The sequence below is a fragment of the Chrysemys picta genome, chromosome 7 (genome assembly GCF_011386835.1).
Source record: "Chrysemys picta bellii isolate R12L10 chromosome 7, ASM1138683v2, whole genome shotgun sequence".
Lineage (NCBI taxonomy): Eukaryota > Metazoa > Chordata > Testudines > Emydidae > Chrysemys > Chrysemys picta.
In genome coordinates this window covers 54,459,057-54,478,070 of record NC_088797.1, presented here as the reverse complement: position 1 = coordinate 54,478,070, position 19,014 = coordinate 54,459,057, and the positions used below count along the sequence as shown (strand labels likewise).

Below are 19,014 nucleotides of genomic sequence, written 5' to 3'. Positions count from 1 at the left end.
TAAATCAGCTTATCAATTTTTAGGGGATAAGGCAGTGAGGGAATTCTGTGCCCTGTGCCCACTGTGTCACCCGCAACTTTGGGAACAACCCTATATTTTTGCCATCAGAGCTCACCATATGGTGCTGCCAAAACAGAAAGCAAGCCATTATCCAGTACACTGGTTCATTTAGTCTTGATGCTTAGACCTAAGCCATCTTGTTAGTATGAATTGAACATCATTACAAGAAATGGGGGTTATCTTTTTTTCTCTCTGTTTCTGCTCTTCAGCTGCATCCCTTTGGAAGTATAAGGGTCCCAATCCTTCTTTTGGAGTCCCAAACCACTGCCACAATAGAAATAATTACTGACGCTATATGTTCTTAGTTCATCTGCAAAATGTTTCTCTTCTTCTTGGCCTACACCTCTTAATTTTTCTCTTCCTCTATGAAATATTTGGGGCACAGTGTGTGTGGAAGATGCTATCAGAATAGAGGCCAAATTACACAGCTCAGTGGGGCTCGCATGAGTAAGTGCCATAAGATTGAGCCCCTATTGTGTTGTCTAGACTTTCAACAGTCTCCACATTTTATGGGCAAACATATATGGAAAATTGTGCCTGTCGAGAATCATTTTTATTCCTGGCTTTGAGAAAAGCCAGACTCTTGATACAGTACTAGCGTTGAGCTTGAAATAAAAATGCAGGATCAAATCATAAGGTGATGTAATCCAGCAAAGCACTATTTTTTCAACCTATTTACACCATTGGACGATATGGCCTATAATTTTTACAAGAAGGGGCTTGAATAAAGTCAAGGCTTTTTATGTAACACAGTGTAATAATATACAAAACATTGTGGTAAATTGAAGAGTTACCACTGTCCTGTGCTAGGTCTAGTTCCAGCTAACTCTACACAAGGGCTGTTAAAGTGAAAGAATTCCTGTACAAGACATATTTGTATTGGATGCCACTTATTTTATAGGGCAGCATCAGAAATACAAAGTATACCCTTAAGCTCTATAATGGAAACAGAGCAGCGGGCTGTACCGTAACCTTGCTAAGTTTACACTATGGAGGGGGAATGACTGAATTTTGAGAGCTGATAAGTGTACTATTCTGATGTGACTCATAAAAAGAAAGACACAGCACTGCCAAATGTACTTTGCTCTTTTAGTCAAGCTAGTGGTATTAAACATTGCTCACTTATGACCATATTTGTAGAGGCTGCTAGTAAATATACTGACATTTTTTCAAACAGTCAACCCCTGGTAATGGCCAGATCACCACTGCATTAGCACCTCCACACAGCAAGTATGGCCAACCCTCATTGCAAGTCTCTTGATATTTGGCGTCTCTCTTAAAGCTACAGCTCAGGTGATTTTATAAGAATTACGGCTTCCCTTAAAAAAAAAACCCAAAAAGTTTCTAGCCGTCATTGCTTTAAGCTGTGAAATCTAAAGGCTGACAAAAGCCAGCAGGCCAAGCCCCCCGCCGATTATTTCTTTCGGGTCTCATGATTTCGGGGGTACCTGACTGGTGCGTTTAGCGCAGCTTGGGGCGGGCCCGCTGTGCTCGGCGCTGTGTAGCACGGGCTAGGCTCTCGGTGGTCAGCTGGCCCAGCGGTGGGGCCCAGCCACGGGCTGGGCTGGGCTGGGGCCACCTCCGGCAGCAGGCAGCGCCCCTCTCCGCGGCGCTGGGGGCCGGGCGGGGCTTGAGCCCGCCCAGGGGCGGGGCAGCCGGTTCCATCGGAGCAGGGTCCCGGCTCGGCCCGAGCAGCCGCCGCCGCCGCCGGAATGAGCAGCCACCGCGTCGCCCTGCAGGGCCCGGGCCCCTGGGGCTTCCGCCTGGTGGGGGGCAAGGACTTCGAGCAGCCGCTCACCATCTCTCGGGTAGGGACCCGCTGGGCCCGCCACCCTCCCGGCCCCTGGGCTGCGGGGGGGGCAGGTGTGGGGGCGGGGCAGAGGGGGCTTCCCGGAGTGATGTACAGAGAGAGGTGTTGGGGGTGTGCGGGTGGCTGGTGCAAGAGAGGGGATGGGGGGCAGGTGCAGAGAGGGGGCATCGGGGAGCTTCCCTTGTACTTGGGGGATTGGTGCAGAAAGGAGGCGTTGGTGAGGCTGTGGGGTTGGTGCAGAGAGGAGATGTCGGGGGGCTGTGGGTATGAGTGGGGCTGGTGCAGAGAGGGTACCCTGTGGGTACTTGGGGGATTAGCGCAGAGTGGGAGCCTCGGGAAGGCTGCCCCGTGGGTACTTGGTGGGGATTGTGCAGACAGGGGTGCTGCCACAGGCCTTCTGTGCTGTAAGCGGAATGGTCCCTGGCCACTGCCGGTGCGGAAAAGATCTGGGCAACAGTCTGGTCTGCAGACCTCTCCTCCCCTACCCTCCCCACCCATTGCAGTGGCTGGAAAGCCTCTAATTCCACAGGAAAAGGCTCTGCGAGTTCTGCTCCTTTCCCCAGGTTCCCGTCTCTCACGTGCCAGATGCTGTTGGAATCCACCCCGGTACTATCTCCAAGCCAGAGTTGCCAAAGCTGACTCCAACAATCCTTTAGCAGGAGGGAGCTAAATTCCCTTTCTTTTATGTTTTGATTCTCTACTCTAACAATGAAGGAAACTTAGCAAAGTAGGCTGAGTTGGTGATAGGCTTCTCAGGGCTGATGCCGAAGTAGTGGAAGAGTGTGTGTGCACACGTAGGTGAGCTATTGATTATTTTATAGCGCACTCAAGTGTTCTAGGTGCTATGTCCTTTCACACACCCCAAAAAGGTGGTTCCTAGGTCCAAAGAGATCATGATCTAAACATGGGCTGGCTAGAGAAGTGAGGCTATGACGCCACGCCGGGATAATAGGAGTCAGGACGACCACAGGCTGAGAGATGTATGTCTCTCAGTGGCTCAAGTTGTAGTATTTGGGGTTTTGGTTCTTGGTTTTCTTGTAAAACAGATTTCTGTAGAAGTGGGTCTTGCTAGCGGTGTGAGTAAAATGCAGGGGTGGAGGCTTGGCCAGTGTGGAAGGGTGTAAAATGTTTGTGTTGGAGTTGCATCCAGGCTGGTGCAATTAGTGGGGAAATGGAGGAGGAGATGCAGGCAGGGATTGCATAATGTAAAACCTTGAAAATCTGGCTTGATGCCCTGGTTGAACACCTGCCACTGAGCCAAACTACCTTTTGTTTTAGTTTGTTTCTGAAAATAACTTTTTCAATGCTACTCTTTTTATTTGGATCTTAAAACTTTAAAATGGCTAATCAGTTGTAAGGAGCATAGTATAACTTTCCCTTTCAGGTAAAGTTGTGAAGACTTTCCAAAAGTGGAAATGTTACTGAAAATGCAAAAAACAAATAACAAAAAAAAGTTCTTAGTGAAGAGCAATCTGCCTTCCTTCATCAGTGGGTTGTTGAGTCTGAAGCCTGATGATGCCACCATTCAGGGCATGAAAAATGTACGTGTGTTAGAGGACTAAATCTCCTAGCCAGCGGTTGATATTTTGGGAGGTACAGGAAGGGGACAGAGGAAGATGTGACTTTAAGACCTGCTCTGTACAAGGCTGGACAATATGGTGGTAAAATCGGCAAGGTCCCGTCTACACTAGTGCTATGACAAATGGAGCTACACTTATCAAGTTTCAGAGTAGCAGCCGTGTTAGTCTGTGTCCGCAAAAAGAAGAACAGGAGTACTTGTGGCACCTTAGAGACTAACAAATTTATTAGAGCATAAGCTTTCGTGGACTACAGCCCACTTCATCCGAAGAAGTGGGCTGTAGTCCACGAAAGCTTATGCTCTAATAAACTTATCATCAAAGTATCTGAGAGCTGTGCACACATTAATGTGGCTGCAGCTCCCTGTGAAGTAGGAAGTATTACCCCAATTTTACCGGTGGGGAAACTGAGGCACTGATTGGTTAAGTGAGTTCAGTGTTGCACAGAAGGCCTGTGGCAAAGCCAGGAACTGAACTCGGCACTTTCAGTTCAGTACCATAAGTAAAAGACTAGCTTTCCATGTCTCTCTCCCCACCTTGGAATATTTCATTAAAGCTTTTTCACAAGGACTCGCTTCCCCTGCCTGACGTGTAGCATTACCCACTGGAGTAGCTAGCCTCTTGGGTGCTGGGTTATTGAACAAAACACACAAGCATTTTCAATAGCACAAATGTATTAAAACTTTGTTCAAAAAGGAAAATCAGACCGGCAATTCTAAGCGGCTCACGGACTGAGACTCTTGTGTGCCAGTATTTTAGCTCTCCTATGTCAACTCCTTTGTAATGTCAGTAACTAAACCCAGATTGTAGATTGAGAGAACCAGTGGTCGTTAAAGCTGCTGTACTTAAGTTTTACAGTCTGCTCGAAGGGCAGCATTTCAGTAGCTCTCCAGCACTGAGGTGGTGGTAAATTCTCAGTGGTCGCTTTTACCCATTGTGGCAAATGGCCGACGCTATTATGGTGGGTCCCGCACTTTTCCTTCGTGTGATGGGTCAGGGCCTAAGTTCCCTCTAAGGTGCATGCCTGTGCGGCCACGCAGAAGGCCCCCAAGGACTGCGCACTTAACTCCCCCAGCCCCGGGGCTGTGGCACAGTGGGGAGAGATGCCTCAGCCCCTATTCTTGGGCTTCTTGCCCTCGCTCCCTTTGGGCAGGATTTCTCTTGGTCCTCCGTACCTGGTGAGTCCCTCTGCTCTGCTTGAGCAGGGCTTCCCTTCCCCTGATACTCTGATCCTCTGGTCAACAACAGTACTCTTCCAAACTACAGTCAGCTCTCTTTCCCTTCTCCTGTCTGACTGAAGCAAGTTTTTTTTTTTTTAATTAGGTCTCTGTCTGAGCCTTAATTGGTGCCAAGTGCTCTAATTAGCTTGTAGTAACTTCTCCTCAGTCCACAAGGAATAAGGCTCTGATCATCCTGGGGCTTATATACCTCCCATTGATCACTCTCCTGCTGCCCTCTGGCCCTGCTGTATCACTCCATGTTGCCCAAGTACTAAGAACATTTTAAGACCTGCGGGTGGCTATCTTACAACAGAAAAACTTCAAAAACAGACTCCAAGGAGAGACTGCTGAGTTGGAATTGATATGCAAACTAGAGGATTGAATAAGGACTGGGAATGGCTGAGCCATTACAAGCATTGAATCTATCTCCCCTTGTAAGTATTCTCACACTTATCAAACTGTCTGTATTGGGCTGGCTTGATTATCACTTCAAAAGTTTTTTTCTCTTACTTAATTGGCCTCTCAGAGTTGGTAAGACAACTCCCACCTGTTCATGCTCTCTGTATGTGTGTATATATATCTCCTCAATATATGTTCCACTCTATATGCATCCGAAGAAGTGCGCTGTAGCCCACGAAAGCTTATGCTCTAATAAATTTGTTAGTCTCTAAGGTGCCACAAGTACTCCTGTTCTTTTTAAGAACATTCTGTTTCGCAAAAGCTTCTAAGAGCCTCTCCCTGTGCCCATTATAAGCTTCCCTTTAGAGAAACCAGCTGGATACTGGGGATTTGGTGTAGGAAAGTTTTGACAGACTCATTGATCTCCAGATTTTTAGATGTTTAAGTGACAAGGGTTTCCCGGCCTACACTCTGTAGAGCACCTGCATATACCTAGAACTAGGGCGAGCTCCTTGCACACACCAACAGGTCCTTCCATCCCTCTCTTTCCCCCACAAGCTCCTTGTGTGCACCCCCAACCCCCTTATTGCTGGGCTGCTCTGCCACCTCCCTTCAGCTGCTCCCTCATGCCAAAGTCCTTTGTTCTTCCCCTCCATTCCCCCCTCTGTCACATCACAAGGGGTCTGTTCCACCCCACCCAGTTCCTCCTCCCCACCATGCCAGGGGCTCTGTGTGTGTCTCTGGTGCCTCCCCCCTGAAATGTACCTTTCTTCCTCACTGGACAGGAAGGAAAGGGAAGGGCAGATGCATTGGTGCCCCTCTTCCCCCACCACAAAGCAGGCATTGATGCCACAGCACACTAGGAGGGAGTGTGACGGGTTGGATCACAGAAACCCCCTTGGGAGCTGCCACCTGATGTGCAAAGACTACCTCTGCTCCAGTTTTCCCTGCCAGCTCAGGACTCCAGCATCCTGTCTTGCTGAGCCAGACACTCCTGTCTGCTCCAACACAGACCCAGGGTCCGAATCACTTGTCCCAAAGCTGCAAGTTTACCTGAAAACAGCTTGTCTTTAGCACTCAGATGCCCAACTCCCAAGGGGGTCTAAACCCAGATAAATCCGTTTTACCCAGCATAAAGCTCAAATCCGTTTTACCCAGAGTAAACTCATAAATTGTTTGCCCTCTATAACACTGATAGATATGCACAGTTGTTTGCTCCCCCAGGTATTAATACATACTGAGTAAATTACTAAATAAAAAGTGATTTTATTAAATACAGACAGTAGGATTTAAGTGGTTCTAAGTAGTAACAGACAGAACAAAGTAAGTCACCAAGTAAAATAAAATAAAATGCGCAAATCTATGTCTAATCAAACTAAATACAGATAAGTTCCTCACCAGTTCCAGAATGCTCTCTTTTACAGGCTAATCTCCTTTTAGCCTGGGTCCAGCAATCACTCACACCCCCTATAGTTACTGTCTTTTGTTCCAGTTCCCTTCAAGTATCCTGAGGGGGTAGAGAGGTTCCTTCCTTAGCCAGCTGAAGACAAAATGGAGGGGTCTCCCACGGGTTTAAATAGACTCTCGTGGGTGGAGACCTCCCTCCTATGCAAAGTCCAGCTCCAAGATGGAGTTTTGGAGTCACCTGGGCAAGTCACATGTCCCTGCATGACTCAGTCTTTACAGGCTGAAGCCATTGTCCACATGGTATCTTGCATGTCTCCAGGAAGACTTCTTATGTGGATTGGAGCATTCCAAAATGCATTGTTCCCCAAGTGTTTCCTGATCAGGTACTTAACCTGGTGAATTCCTTCCTAAAGAAGCTGATCAAATGCTTCACAAAGCTTACTTAGAAACCAAGCAAGCGTACAGCCCATATTCTTAAGCTCAAGTAGAAAATGATATATATGTACAAATAGGATGAATAGATATAGTAGACCATAACCTTTACGGAGATATATTGCATGGCACAGGCAGCACAAAACATATTCCAGTTATGTCATACATACATTTATAAGCATCCCCCCCCATAAAGCCTTATGGGGTACACTGTCTCAGGGAGAAAGGAATGAAACCGCCTTGTGCCTCTCCCTGACTCCCCCTGCTGGCTGAGCATCTACTCCACAGTTCTGGATGTCCCCAGGGTTCTGCCCTCTGATGTCTCCAACATACCCTGGAAGTATGGTCAGCTGCAGCATTCAGCCTGGCAGACAGGAGGAGAAATGCCATCAAGTTAACTAGAGGGCCTCACAAGCTTGGTCAATGATGAGATGGTCCTTGCCCCAAAGAGCTCACAATCCAAATAATGTGAGTTGTGTGTGTGTGAGAGCAAGAGTGTGGAGTTTATTTTGCACACAATCTTTAAAACTTCCCCACAAGTTACTTGGTGACTTACTTTGTTCTGTCTGTTACTACTTAGAACCACTTAAATCCTACTGTCTGTATTTAATAAAATCACTTTTTAATTAGGTTTCAGAGTAGCAGCCGTGTTAGTCTGTATCCGCAAAAAGAAGAACAGGAGTACTTGTGGCACCTTAGAGACTAACAAATTTATTAGAGCATAAGCTTTCGTGGACTACAGCCCACATGCATCCGAAGAAGTGGGCTGTAGTCCACGAAAGCTTATGCTCTAATAAATTTGTTAGTCTCTAAGGTGCCACAAGTACTCCTGTTCTACTTTTTATTTAGTAATTTACTCAGAGTATGTATTAATACCTGGGGGGGCAAACAGTGCCTGGACAGAGTGTTGATGACTTTGTGCTGCCTGCCAATCTGAAGACCAGTAGCTCAAACTTCCAACCCTAGCTGAGCAAATAAGATGCCTCAAAGGAGCCACTGAGCCTCCAGTACCGTGCCAGCACTGCAGTGGAACTGCTTGGGCTCTTGCTGCTGCCAAAACCTTTATCTCCTGTACTGTGTATTCATATTGTTTAAAAATTAGCAGAAGCCCTGGATGAATAACATTCCAGAACGTGAACTTATAATGCAACTTGTGATGCATGTGAACTTTAACTTCTGATTCATGACAGGTTTCAGAGTAGCAGCCGTGTTAGTCTGTATCCGCAAAAAGAACAGGAGTACTAGTGGCACCTCTAAGGTGCCACAAGTACTCCTGTTCTTTTTCTGATTCATGCTAACTGCGCCTGAGCTCTCCTGCTCTTTTTGGGGAGGTTTTATAATCACATTTTTCCCTTTTTTTTTTCTTTTTTTTTTAAATGTTTTTATCCCCCTTAGTGCTGTCTGAAAGACTCTCACAAATAAAACTGGCTGACTGTCCAGAGGAAATGATGAAACTGAAACCAAGTGCTGTCAAATGCACAAAGATAAAATACAGAATTTTTTTTCTCTCTAGTTTTTCATTTGCGCTACTAATGAATACCTAGCTCTTACTAAGACCTTTTCATCGGTACAGCTCAAAGTGCTGTACAAAGGAGGCAAGCACCATTACCCCATTTTACAGTAATCTTAGGTATTTCTTACAACAATCGGAGGTAAAAAGATTTTAGGCAGAAGTGTGTTTAAGTTGCCACTTTAGATTTTTTTTTCTCCTCTTCATCAGTTTCATTTGTCGGTGCTGATGAATGTATTGTAGCTGGGTGGGTTAACAGTGGCACTAATAATTGCAGACTCGTGTGTGCAAGACTGATTTCTAGCACTGGGCAGGCTGAAAAATAACCCTCTATTGGGTTTTATTTTTTTTCTTTTGGTCAGACAAATGCTGGTCATTGGAAGCCCTCTGTTCAGTTTTCTCACATATCTCTGTTGTTTTAAATTCACCCCCAAGACCTCAAGTCATAAAGCTTTCTCTCTTTTGTTTATACTTAGGCACATGAAGGCTTTAAGGCTCATGCTTTCTCCCCTTAAATTCAGTAGAAAATCTTCCCCTAATATTTCCCTCTCCCCCCACCCCGGTGTAAGTAGGCTCTGGCCCTTTGTTCTTTGATTGTAAGTATATCAGACATTAGGGGGGTCTGAGTCATGATGATTTTCTGTTAGTGTAACTCCATTTCCCCCCCCTTTGTGGTCATCTTTATGAGCTAAGCCCTCTGGGCATAGCACTCCCATTGCCTTCCATGAGCATTACCCAGGGGGAATGCTTATAGGATCAGACCTAAAGGCACTAACTTCCTCTTACCTTGCCATTCTCTCTAAGTACACAGTGTTGGAATGCTTAGTTAGTTGCATTTATCCTCATAACAACATGCCTGTGAGGTAGGTCAGGGTTAACCCTGGTTTGCAGTTGGGAAGCAGAGGCACATGGTATAGTAAGTGTCTTGTCCAAAGAAGTCAGTGGCTGAGCTGGGAACTGAGTCCAGGGCTCTTGAGTTCAGCGTCTGACCCACTAGAGCAGGCCTGCACAACTCGTAAAGTGGCGAGGGCCATATTACTCCAAAGAAAACAGCTGAGGGCCGAAACCCCCCGGCCCCGCCAACCCCCCCCCCCAGCACCACCCAGCCACCCCCGAAACACAACACCCCCTCCCAGCGGCGCCCGCCCCACAGAAACAACCCCCCCAGCGGCGCCCGCCCCACAGAAACAACCCCCCCCAGCGCTTCCTGCCCAGCGGAAAAAACCCCTCCTTCCCCAGCGTCACCCTGCTGAAACAGCAGTATTGAACCTTGGTAATATGTTATAGCGGGCCCCTAAGGTAGTATAATCAAGGTAAAAGAAAAATGTCTTTTTGCTATAAGTAAAATAAGATCTTCCCCCCACTTTGTAATCAATTGCCCTGTTGAATGAATGAGGTATGAATGAAGAAGGTATGGAAGGCAGCACCTCCAGACAGCTGCAACCCTTGGAGAGGGGATGGGAGCCAGACCAGATCAGTAGAACAGGTCAGCCACCGACTCACCGCTCGCCTCCTCAGACCCCCACCGCCCCGGCTCACCCACTCAGCCCCCCTCCCCCACCACCAGCTCACCTGCCCCCCCGCCACTGCCCCCCCGCTGGTCTCCTCAGCCCCCCACCCCTCCAGCTTGCCTACTCACCCCCCGCAGGCCGCACAGTGAGTCCACGCGGGCCGCATGCGGCCCCAAGGCCGCATGTTGTGCATGCCTGCACTAGAGCATCCTTTTCTGGATGTTGGGGAAACAGCAGATTTCACTGACCCTAGTACAATGCCTTTGATTACTTCTTTTATTTTAGATGAGAGACAAAGGACAGTCTATGGTATTTCCACTGCTCCTCTAATCTCTTTTTAACACTCCCCTTTCCCCCCACAAATTTTACTTATCTTTGAAACTGCTTCAGGCTCAAACTTGTAACATTTGTGTTCTGAGCCCAAACTTGTCCTGCTGCCAAGTTTAATTAAACTTGGAGAAGTTGCACTGTATGTAAGAGAGCAGTATGATTGCTCAGAGCTCAAGTATGAAACTGGAGAAAAACCTGTTGAGAGTCTTTGGGTTAAGTTTAAAGACGAAAGCAACAAGGGTGATGTCGTGGTGGGCATCTGCTATAGACCACCAGATCAGAAGGATGAGGTAGACGAGACTTGCTTCTGACAACTAACAGAAGATTCCAGATCACAAGCCCTGGTTCTCATGGGAGAATTCAATCACCCTGACATCTGCTGGGAGAGCAATAAAGCTGTGCACAGACAATCCAGGAAGTTTTTGGAGAGTGTTGGGGACAACTTCCTGGTGCAAGTGCTGGAGGAACCAACTAGGGGCTGTGCTCCTCTTGACCTGCTGCTCACAAAAAGGGAAGACTTGGTAGGGGAAGTAGAAGTGGGTGGCAAACTTGAGATGGTCAAGTTCAGGATCCTGACAAAAGGAAGAAAGGAGAGCAGCAGAATACAAACCCCGGACTTCAGAAAAGCAGACCTTGACTCCCTCAGGAAACTGATAGTCAGGATCACCTGGGAGGGGGAAAGGACTGCGGGAGAGCTGGCTGTATTTTAAAGAAGCCTTATTGAGGGCACAGGAACAAACCATCCCGAAGTGCAGAAAGAATAGCAAATATGGCAGATGACCAGCTTGGCTTAACAGAGAAATCTTTGGTGAGCTTGAACACAAAAAGGAAGCTTACAAGAAGTGGAAACTTGGACAGATGACTAGGGAGGAGTATAAAAATATTGCTCGAGCATGCAGGGGTGTAATCAGGAAGCCCAAAGTACCATTGGAGTTGCAGCTAGCAAGGGATGTGAAAGGTAACAAGAAGAGTTTCTACAGGTATGTTAGCAACAAGAAGGTAGTCAGGGAAAGTGTGGGACCCTTACTGAATGGGGAGGCAACCTAGTGACAGAAGATGTGGAAAAAGCTGAAGTACTCAATGCTTTTTTTTTTTTTTAACCTCGGTCTTCACAGACAAGGTAAGTTCCCAGGCTGCTGTACTGGGCAGCACAGTATGGGGAGGAGGTGAGCAGATCTTTATTAATGATCTGGATGATGGGATGGATTGCAACCTCAGTAAGTTTGCGGATGACACTAAGCTGGGGGGAGAGGTAGATACGCTGGAGAGTAGGGATAGGGTCCAGAGTGAACTAGACAAATTGGACGATTGGGCCAAAAGAAATCTGATGAGGATCAACAAGTCCTGCGCTTAGGATGGAAGAATCCCATGCACTGCTACAGGCTGGGGACCAACTGGCTAAGCAGCAGTTCTACAGAAAAGGACCTGGGGATTACAGTGGACAAGAAGGTAGATATGTTTCAGCAGTGTGCCCTTGTTGCCAAGAAGGCTAACAGCATATTGGGCTGCATTAGTAGGAGCATTGCCAGCAGATCGAAGGAAGTGATTATTCCCCTCTATTTGGCACTGTTGAGGCCACATCTGGAGTATTGCATCCAGTTTTGGGGCCCCCACTACAGAAAGCTTGTGAACAAATTGGAGAGAGTCCAGCAGAGGGCAACAAAAATAAGGGCGCTGAGGCTCATAACTTACGAGGAGAGGCTGAGGGAACTGGGATTATTTACTCTGCAGAAGAGAAGAGTGAGGGGGGATTTGATAGCAGCCTTCAACTACCTGAAGGGGGATTTCAAAGAGGATGGAGCTCAGCTGTTCTCAGTGGTGGCAGATGACTGAACAAGGAGCAATGGTCTCAAGTTGCAGTGGGGGAGGTGTAGGTTGGATATTGGGAAAAACTTAGGGTGACCAGATCACCCAAGTCAAATATCGGGACGTGGGGGGGGGGGGGGGGGAGGAGTGGCGTGACGCGGGGGGGGGGCGGGGCCAAAACAAACAAACAAACAAAAAACCACCCTTCCTCCACAAGTGCTGGAGGGAGGCCCGGGAGATGCAGGGGGAGCGCGGGGCCAGGGTGAGTGAGAGTCCGGCCTGGCCCCGAGCAGGCAGGACTCAGTCGGGCGGTAGGGAGAGTAGGGGGGCTGCCCACGGGGCCAGGTGGTGGCTGTTCTCCCCCCCCCCCCCCCGGGCAGTGGGACTCGGGAGCAGCCACTGCTGCAGCTCCCACTGCCGCGGGGGGGAGGAGGAAGCAGCCGATGGCCAAGCTTGGCGGCTGCGGCTCTGGAGCCCGGGCCCGAACCCCCCAAGCCCGGGCCTGCTGCAGGGACCCAGCAGCGCGCACACTGCGCCCAGCCCCTGGCCAGTCGCGTCTGGGCTGCTGCCCAGCTGGTGCTATTCCTGGGTGGCCCCGAAGTGGGGGCAGCAGGCCCCAACCCCACCCCACCCCCCCCCGTCCCGCTTGGGTCCCGCAGGGGAACAGGCTCAGGGGATTCAGGCCCGGGCGCCAGAGTCGCAGCCGCCAAGCTTGGCAATTGGCCGCTTCCTCCCCCCGCAGCAGTGGGAGCTGCAGCAGCGGCTGCTCCCAAGTCCCACTGCCCGGGGGGGAGAACAGCTGCTGCCTGGCTCCGCGGGCTGCCCCCCTACTCTCCCTACCGCCCGACTGAGTCCTGCCTGCTCAGGGCCAGGCCAGACTCTTACTCACCCTGGCCCCACGCTCCCCCTGCATCTCCCGGGCCTCCCTCCAGCGCTTGTGGAGGGAGGAGGAATGGTGAGCCTGGGGAAGAGGCGGGGATTCCGGGAGGGAGCAAATGGGGGGAGGAGGGGGCGGAGTTGGGGCAGGAGGGGGGGGGGCGCGAGCACTTCCGGGCTCCAGGCTCCGGAGCATTTCCTTGTTTGTCCAGTGTCCCGACCGCACATCAGTCAGGACGCGGGACAAACAAGGAAATATTGGGACAGTCCTGATAAAATCGGGACGTCTGGTCACCCTAGGAAAAACTATTTCATTAGGGGCGTGGTGAATCACTGGAATGGGTTACCTAGGAAGGCGATAGAATCGCCATCCTTAGAGTTTTTTAAGGCCCCGCTTGATAAAACCCTGTCTGGGCTGATTGAGTTGCAGTTGGTCATGCTTTGAGCAGGGGCTTGGACTGGATGACTTCCTGAGGTCTCTTCCAATCCTAATCTTCTATGATTCTAAATCAGCTGGAGCATTGTTATGATGTTGGAGCAGACTGAGAGGATTTCTCAAGCACTCTCTTTGATGCTGTCATGTGAATGTAACTGTCCTTTGAAAGGGGATGCGTAGCAGACACTGCTGAGTTTGGATTTGTTTTAAAAAGAACTTAAGGTTGTAGGGCTTGAGGGGAATTTTTTTTTCAAGTTCTTATTACAAATAAACTATTTTGTATAGATATGTGTAATATACAATAGATCAAATCCTGCTTGATTTACTCACATGAGTACAGTAAACAGGACTTGGCCCCATAACTTTACTCTTCTAATGATGATGTGCTGTGGATTGTTGTGATGGATCTTATCACAAATCCTCTCCATGCTGCTGACTGACATGTTTATGGCTTTGTTGGCTGTCCTGTGGCTGGTTTATTCCTAGTTTAAACTCCTATGAGATTAGTGGATCTGGGAAAGGGAATTTAAGTACCTGTTGAATGAAGTGCAGTTAGACCCACTTTATGTGTAACAGCCCACATTTAATCAGCTCCTAATGTGGGAGGGGTAGACCTCTATTTCCTTTGTTCTCTTACCATTTTACACAGATCGACCTGATGGAGCTGCTCATCATGCCAATAACAGATCTGTGTGGAATTGCTCCACAAGCCCGTGTTTTGAATCCCTCTTTTTTTTGTGTTCCCTGCCAGTTGGTTGTGCTGATCTTAAAAGCAATTGACTGACACAAAATAAGAGGCAGAGAGGGATTTGGCTCTACAATGAGTCATAGCAAAATAAATAAATCTCCTCTTTGCGCTATGTATCTGCACATAATTTAGGAGCTGTCTGTGAAATGCCCAAAGCAGTTGAATGTATAGCAATACATGTTGGTGCACCATCATCTTTTCCCTAATGAAAAAGAAGCCACATGTCAGCCCGGTTATATGTGTGTATGAGATTAAAAATGCACATAATATACAATGTCAGTTACAATGGCCTGAATTTGCCACAATGAATTCAGTCTGACACAGTCTATTAATGAAGTTTAAAAGGAGAGAGAGAGAGACTAGGATTTAAAGCAAAATAAGGCCCGAGTTTTTTGTAATCAGATACCTGTATAAAGTTTAAACACAGTCCTCCAAGCCCACTAAGTGGTTCATCCAGGTCTTTTCTGTAAACTGTTGATTTAGTTGAAAGTTGATTTAGGGGTTACAACTTGGATTTTATTGCCCAAAGTCAGACCTGGGACCAAATCTTGTTTACCCAACTCAATGGAACAAATAGTCTCATTAAAATCCATGTAAACAGTGTAAAATTATCCTTGGTGTAAATAGCTGCTGCTCATTTGACTTTGGAGCAGTTGCACCTGTTTATACCAGTCTGAATCTAGCCCCTGAACCCTAGTAAACAGCTGGATACAGGAAGAGAAGAGCAGCTCAATGGGGGTGAGTAAAAGCTAGTTAAAAGACATATTTGGGAATAAAAATCCTTTTTGTGTGCTGAGCTGCTCAGCTCAAATAAGCATGGAAACAAACCTGCTGGGGTTAGTGCTACGTTCACCCTGCTCCCTGTGAGGAGACCTGATCACAATATGCAAATACCTGCTGGGGTCCCACCAAAATCTGGGCTGGGACCTTTTCCATGTGCAGGAAGAAGAACCTGTAGCCATGGTATGAAATTTAAGTAGAGGTCTAGGTTAGGTACGGGGAGGGTTTTTACACCCAGAGACTAACTGAAATGCTTCACCTGCTGCCAAAGGAAACAGTGGATGTGGCTACTGTAATTGGATTTTGGGTTGAGCTGGCTGTCGGTTTTCAGGCTGTGTGTGTGTAATGTTGGGAGAGGTGGATTGTTCCTGCTACACTGAGAACTGTAGATCCTCCATGGTGCTGCCTAGCCCTGACTGCTCCGTGTCTCTGACAGACTCCTGGGCTCCAATTCTGAGGTGGATCATCAGGAGGAACAGGCTGGGGAAGAAGTGGTAGGGAAAGGACAAATGTAGCTTTATGCCATCCTTGCACCTCCAGGATTCTGGCCCTCTTCTCAGCCAGTCCTAGTGTCATTTTTGTTTTATGTACGTTACTCCCATAGAATGGGGTGCAATGAATCTTGTGGCTTTATAGTAGTCTGTACAGGCAGAAAGAGCTATTCAGGTGGTGAGTAATTAAAACACCTGGGCAGCTGACTCAGGTTAGGAACAGCACAACTGTTGCATCGTTTAAATGCAGTCAGGACTTCTAATCATCCCAAAGTTGTTAGGTTAGCTCAGGGGTTGGTAACCTTTCAGAAGTGGTGTGCCAAGTCTTCATTTATTCACTCTAATTTAAGGTTTTGCGTGCCAGGAATACATTTTAATGTTTTTAGAAGGTCTCTTTCTATAAGTCTATAATATATAACTAAACTATTGTTGTATGTAAAGTAAATAAGGTTTTTAAAATGTTTAAGAAGCTTCATTTAAAATTAAATTAAAATGCAGAGCCCCCTGGACCGGTGGCCAGGACCTGGGCAGTGTGAGTGCCACTGAAAATCAGCTCGCGTGCCGCCTTTGGCACATGTGCCATAAGTTGCCTACCCCTGGGTTAGCTCCTCAAGGGTTTAATGCTAGCTGGAGTCTGTACTGATGAAAGCCAGCACTGAACTTCCTTGGGGTGGGGGTGAGGCTAGGGGAGGAGCTGATTCTGGGGTGGGCTGTTCAATAGCGATAATGTATCTCAGGTATCTTAGTACAAGCTTGGATAGAAGAGTAATGGGGCATGGGCCTGTAACCCATACCCAAGTGTGGCTTCAGTGGGATTGCTTGTCTAAGAAATACGTGTGTGAGGTCTTGGATGTTCTTGGCTCCTTGCCACTGAGGAGTGGGAAACTTTCCTGTGAGAGTGGTAGGACAGAGGCCAGCAATTTCTGCAGAATTTAAGCTTTCATTATGCTTGCAAGGCAATCTGCTAAAGGTGGACCTATGTGATGCTGCCTGCCTCCCCATATGCAGGAGCCAGGATGCAAGAACCAGTGAGGGAAAGATCCCCTTCTCCTTCTCCTCCTCCTTTCCAGCAACTAGAGTGGCTTCCAACTGATCTGACACCTATTAGCCAGAACCCCTTAAGAAACCTCTGTGTAGGATGCAGGGACACTACAGCGCTATGCTAGGAATCCCAGGGCCTTCCCTCTTCCCAACTGCTGGGGTTGTGGTGTGGGTTGGGCTTCTCAGGTGGCCATTGTTCCTGTGGAGAGAGGTGTGTCCCTACTTCTCACATTTGTGTCTGAGAGCATCCTGCACTCAAGAGGATGAAATAAATACCACCGTTACAAATCAAGGGGTTGTAACAGTACCCCTCACATTAAAGTGAGTTTAGTTCTGTCTCTAATTTCGTATAACTGGAAACTACAGCCATCTGTGGGAGAGGTGGCTGGTCCATAGGATGAAACTGCTCAAGATGTCGTCTCTTCTTGTGATGTTGTGTTGCATGAGATCAGTCATCGTTGCTGGGGTAGGCAATGGGTTCTGCTTTGGAGTTGTTGAAAGAACTTCCTCTGGTTAATCACCCAGTGTATTTATAGGGACATCCTTTTCCCCTTGGTAGCATCTCATATGCTCTAGGAAGGTGGGAGAAGGAATGCTGAATCGTTACATGCCAAAATGAGGGCAAGAAATCTCTCCCCTTCCCCGACATTGCTGTTGAAAGCTGAACACCACCAGTAGTCCTAGAGACACAAGGGGTGGGGGAGAAATACCTGTGTGTGCACCAAGCCCCTGCACTGCTTTGTTACCCTGCCATATGGCAGGGGACATGTTTGGGACACACCTTCAGGGTTTTCACTCACAATTGGCACGATAAATGTGCACTAGAAGAGAGAGTGATTAGTGAAGGGGAGACATGCATGTTTGATGTGGAAGAAAACCCTTTTTGTCCCTGGGAGCCACTTGAGATGTAGGAAGCATGAGTTTCTCTCTGCAGTAATGGTGCTGAAGTCTAGGAGATCCTGATGAGCTGCTGTTGACATGCTGGTTAAGCAAGCTAGGGCTGCCTCCGAGAAGTGGTAACTTGCATTCCTTTTATCTTCCAAAACCTGAACAAAACATTTTGCAGGTATAGGATGCCTTCCACTAATAACCCCAACTCTGCTAGGAGGCAGGAAGGTATCATCCCCAGTTCACCTTTTTGGATCTGTTTCCTCATATGTAAAATGATTTGCCCAAAGTTCCACAGCCTCTTGATGGGAGGAACCGGGAATAAACCCTGTGGTGCCCAGTTCTGGCCCCACACATTCCTTTGAGACCAACTTCATCTCTTTTTGGTAACATCTGGCCTGTCCCTCATGGGCTTTTGATGGCCTTTAGAAGTGGGACGTGGGGTGGGGGCTAAATGGCAAAACCAATATTTGAATAATTTGAATGAGACCTATCCATTCAAATCTGGGATGAGACCTTTTAAAAACAAAGATTTGTGTAGACACTGGAGAATGCCTGATCCTTCAGTAGAGTAGGCATCTGCTGCATTTCCCCTCTCTTCTAGCTGTTGAGCAATGCACCATGGACTGGCTTGCTGGTACCTTACACCGCACTTGGTGACTTTATCACTGGTGCCTTATGTGCTTAGTATGCAAAGTGCTTAGGGATGGAAGGTGCTGTATCAAATGCTAACTAATGTCGGTTAGCCTCTGTCTTGCATCTGAAGAAGTGAGGTTCTTACCCACGAAAGCTTATGCTCCCAATACTTCTGTTGGTCTCAAAGGTGCCACAGGACCCTCTGTTGCTAATGTCGGTTACTGTTTGGATAGGTTTGTGCAGCATAAATGGAGGGCTCCTCAGTTTGTTTTAGATGTTATTTTATTTAAATAATTAAACAAACTAAGATGGATGGTAATTGGCAGACAAGTAAGGGTCCATTGTTGGGCAGCACCGCTCACTGTTTAGTGTTTTGAGGGCTGGCAAGAAACATTTAATCTTGTTTCAAAATGTGGATCACTTTACAAGATGAGCTTGGAGCAGAATAACCTCTTGGCCACTGGCTATGTATCAGCTTGGGCACATTTGCTAATTTCTTGCTGTTGGCTAGTGAAATGGGCATGAAGGACGACCGCACACCAGGGAACCCTTTCCTTAAGTCACCATGTCATTCTTTACATTTTCACTACAGCATTTGTCAAGGTAGCCAATGCAATCTGGCCCATAGAACTCTGAAGAGGAGCATTCTGCCTGCTCAGCTCCTTCCATGGCCAACCCAGCATACCAGGGGCCACTGCCATTCTCTTGCCTTTCTCCTAATTAAATGCATCAGACTGCTGTATCTACACTGGCAAAAACAGGCCCTGTAATTCACCCCTGGTGGCTACTGTTGCAGCTCCACTTGTATTTTAGCGATGATGGAGGCAGTAGCATGGTGGGGCTCCAGATGTCCATTATTGCAGCATCAGTAGATCCTGCTTGGAGTAAAAATGCCAAAGCACTGTCTGTCCTGCAGATTGCCCCATTGCTGCCCTATGTGGAGCTGCTCCAGTGGTGAATGGTGGATCCCATTTTTGCCTGGTATAGAAATGGCCCAGGATGGTTCTCTTACAATGTGACTCGTGGCCTGCTGGTCCTGATGCAACTTGCATGGGT

General features: G+C 47.8%; 1 protein-coding gene across 7 annotated transcripts in view; it reads left to right on the top strand.

Annotated features, from left to right (window-relative positions):
- Positions 1–1,234: 1,234 nt before the first annotated feature.
- Positions 1,235–19,014, top strand: part of PDLIM1 (PDZ and LIM domain 1) — a 91,357-nt gene continuing 73,577 nt past the window's right edge. For 2 of the 7 annotated variants that reach the window (XM_065553274.1, XM_065553277.1), the window contains exon 1: positions 1,235–1,353. Coding sequence is in view for 4 of the 7 variants with exons in the window: in XM_008171417.4 (XP_008169639.1) it covers positions 1,773–1,868 (96 nt within the window). In the remaining 3 variants the exon portion in view is untranslated. Of the gene's footprint in view, positions 1,354–1,684; positions 1,869–4,770; positions 5,102–19,014 lie in introns of those variants that run through there. The other 5 variants (XM_008171417.4, XM_008171418.4, XM_065553278.1 and 2 more) reach the window with 5 other exon arrangements.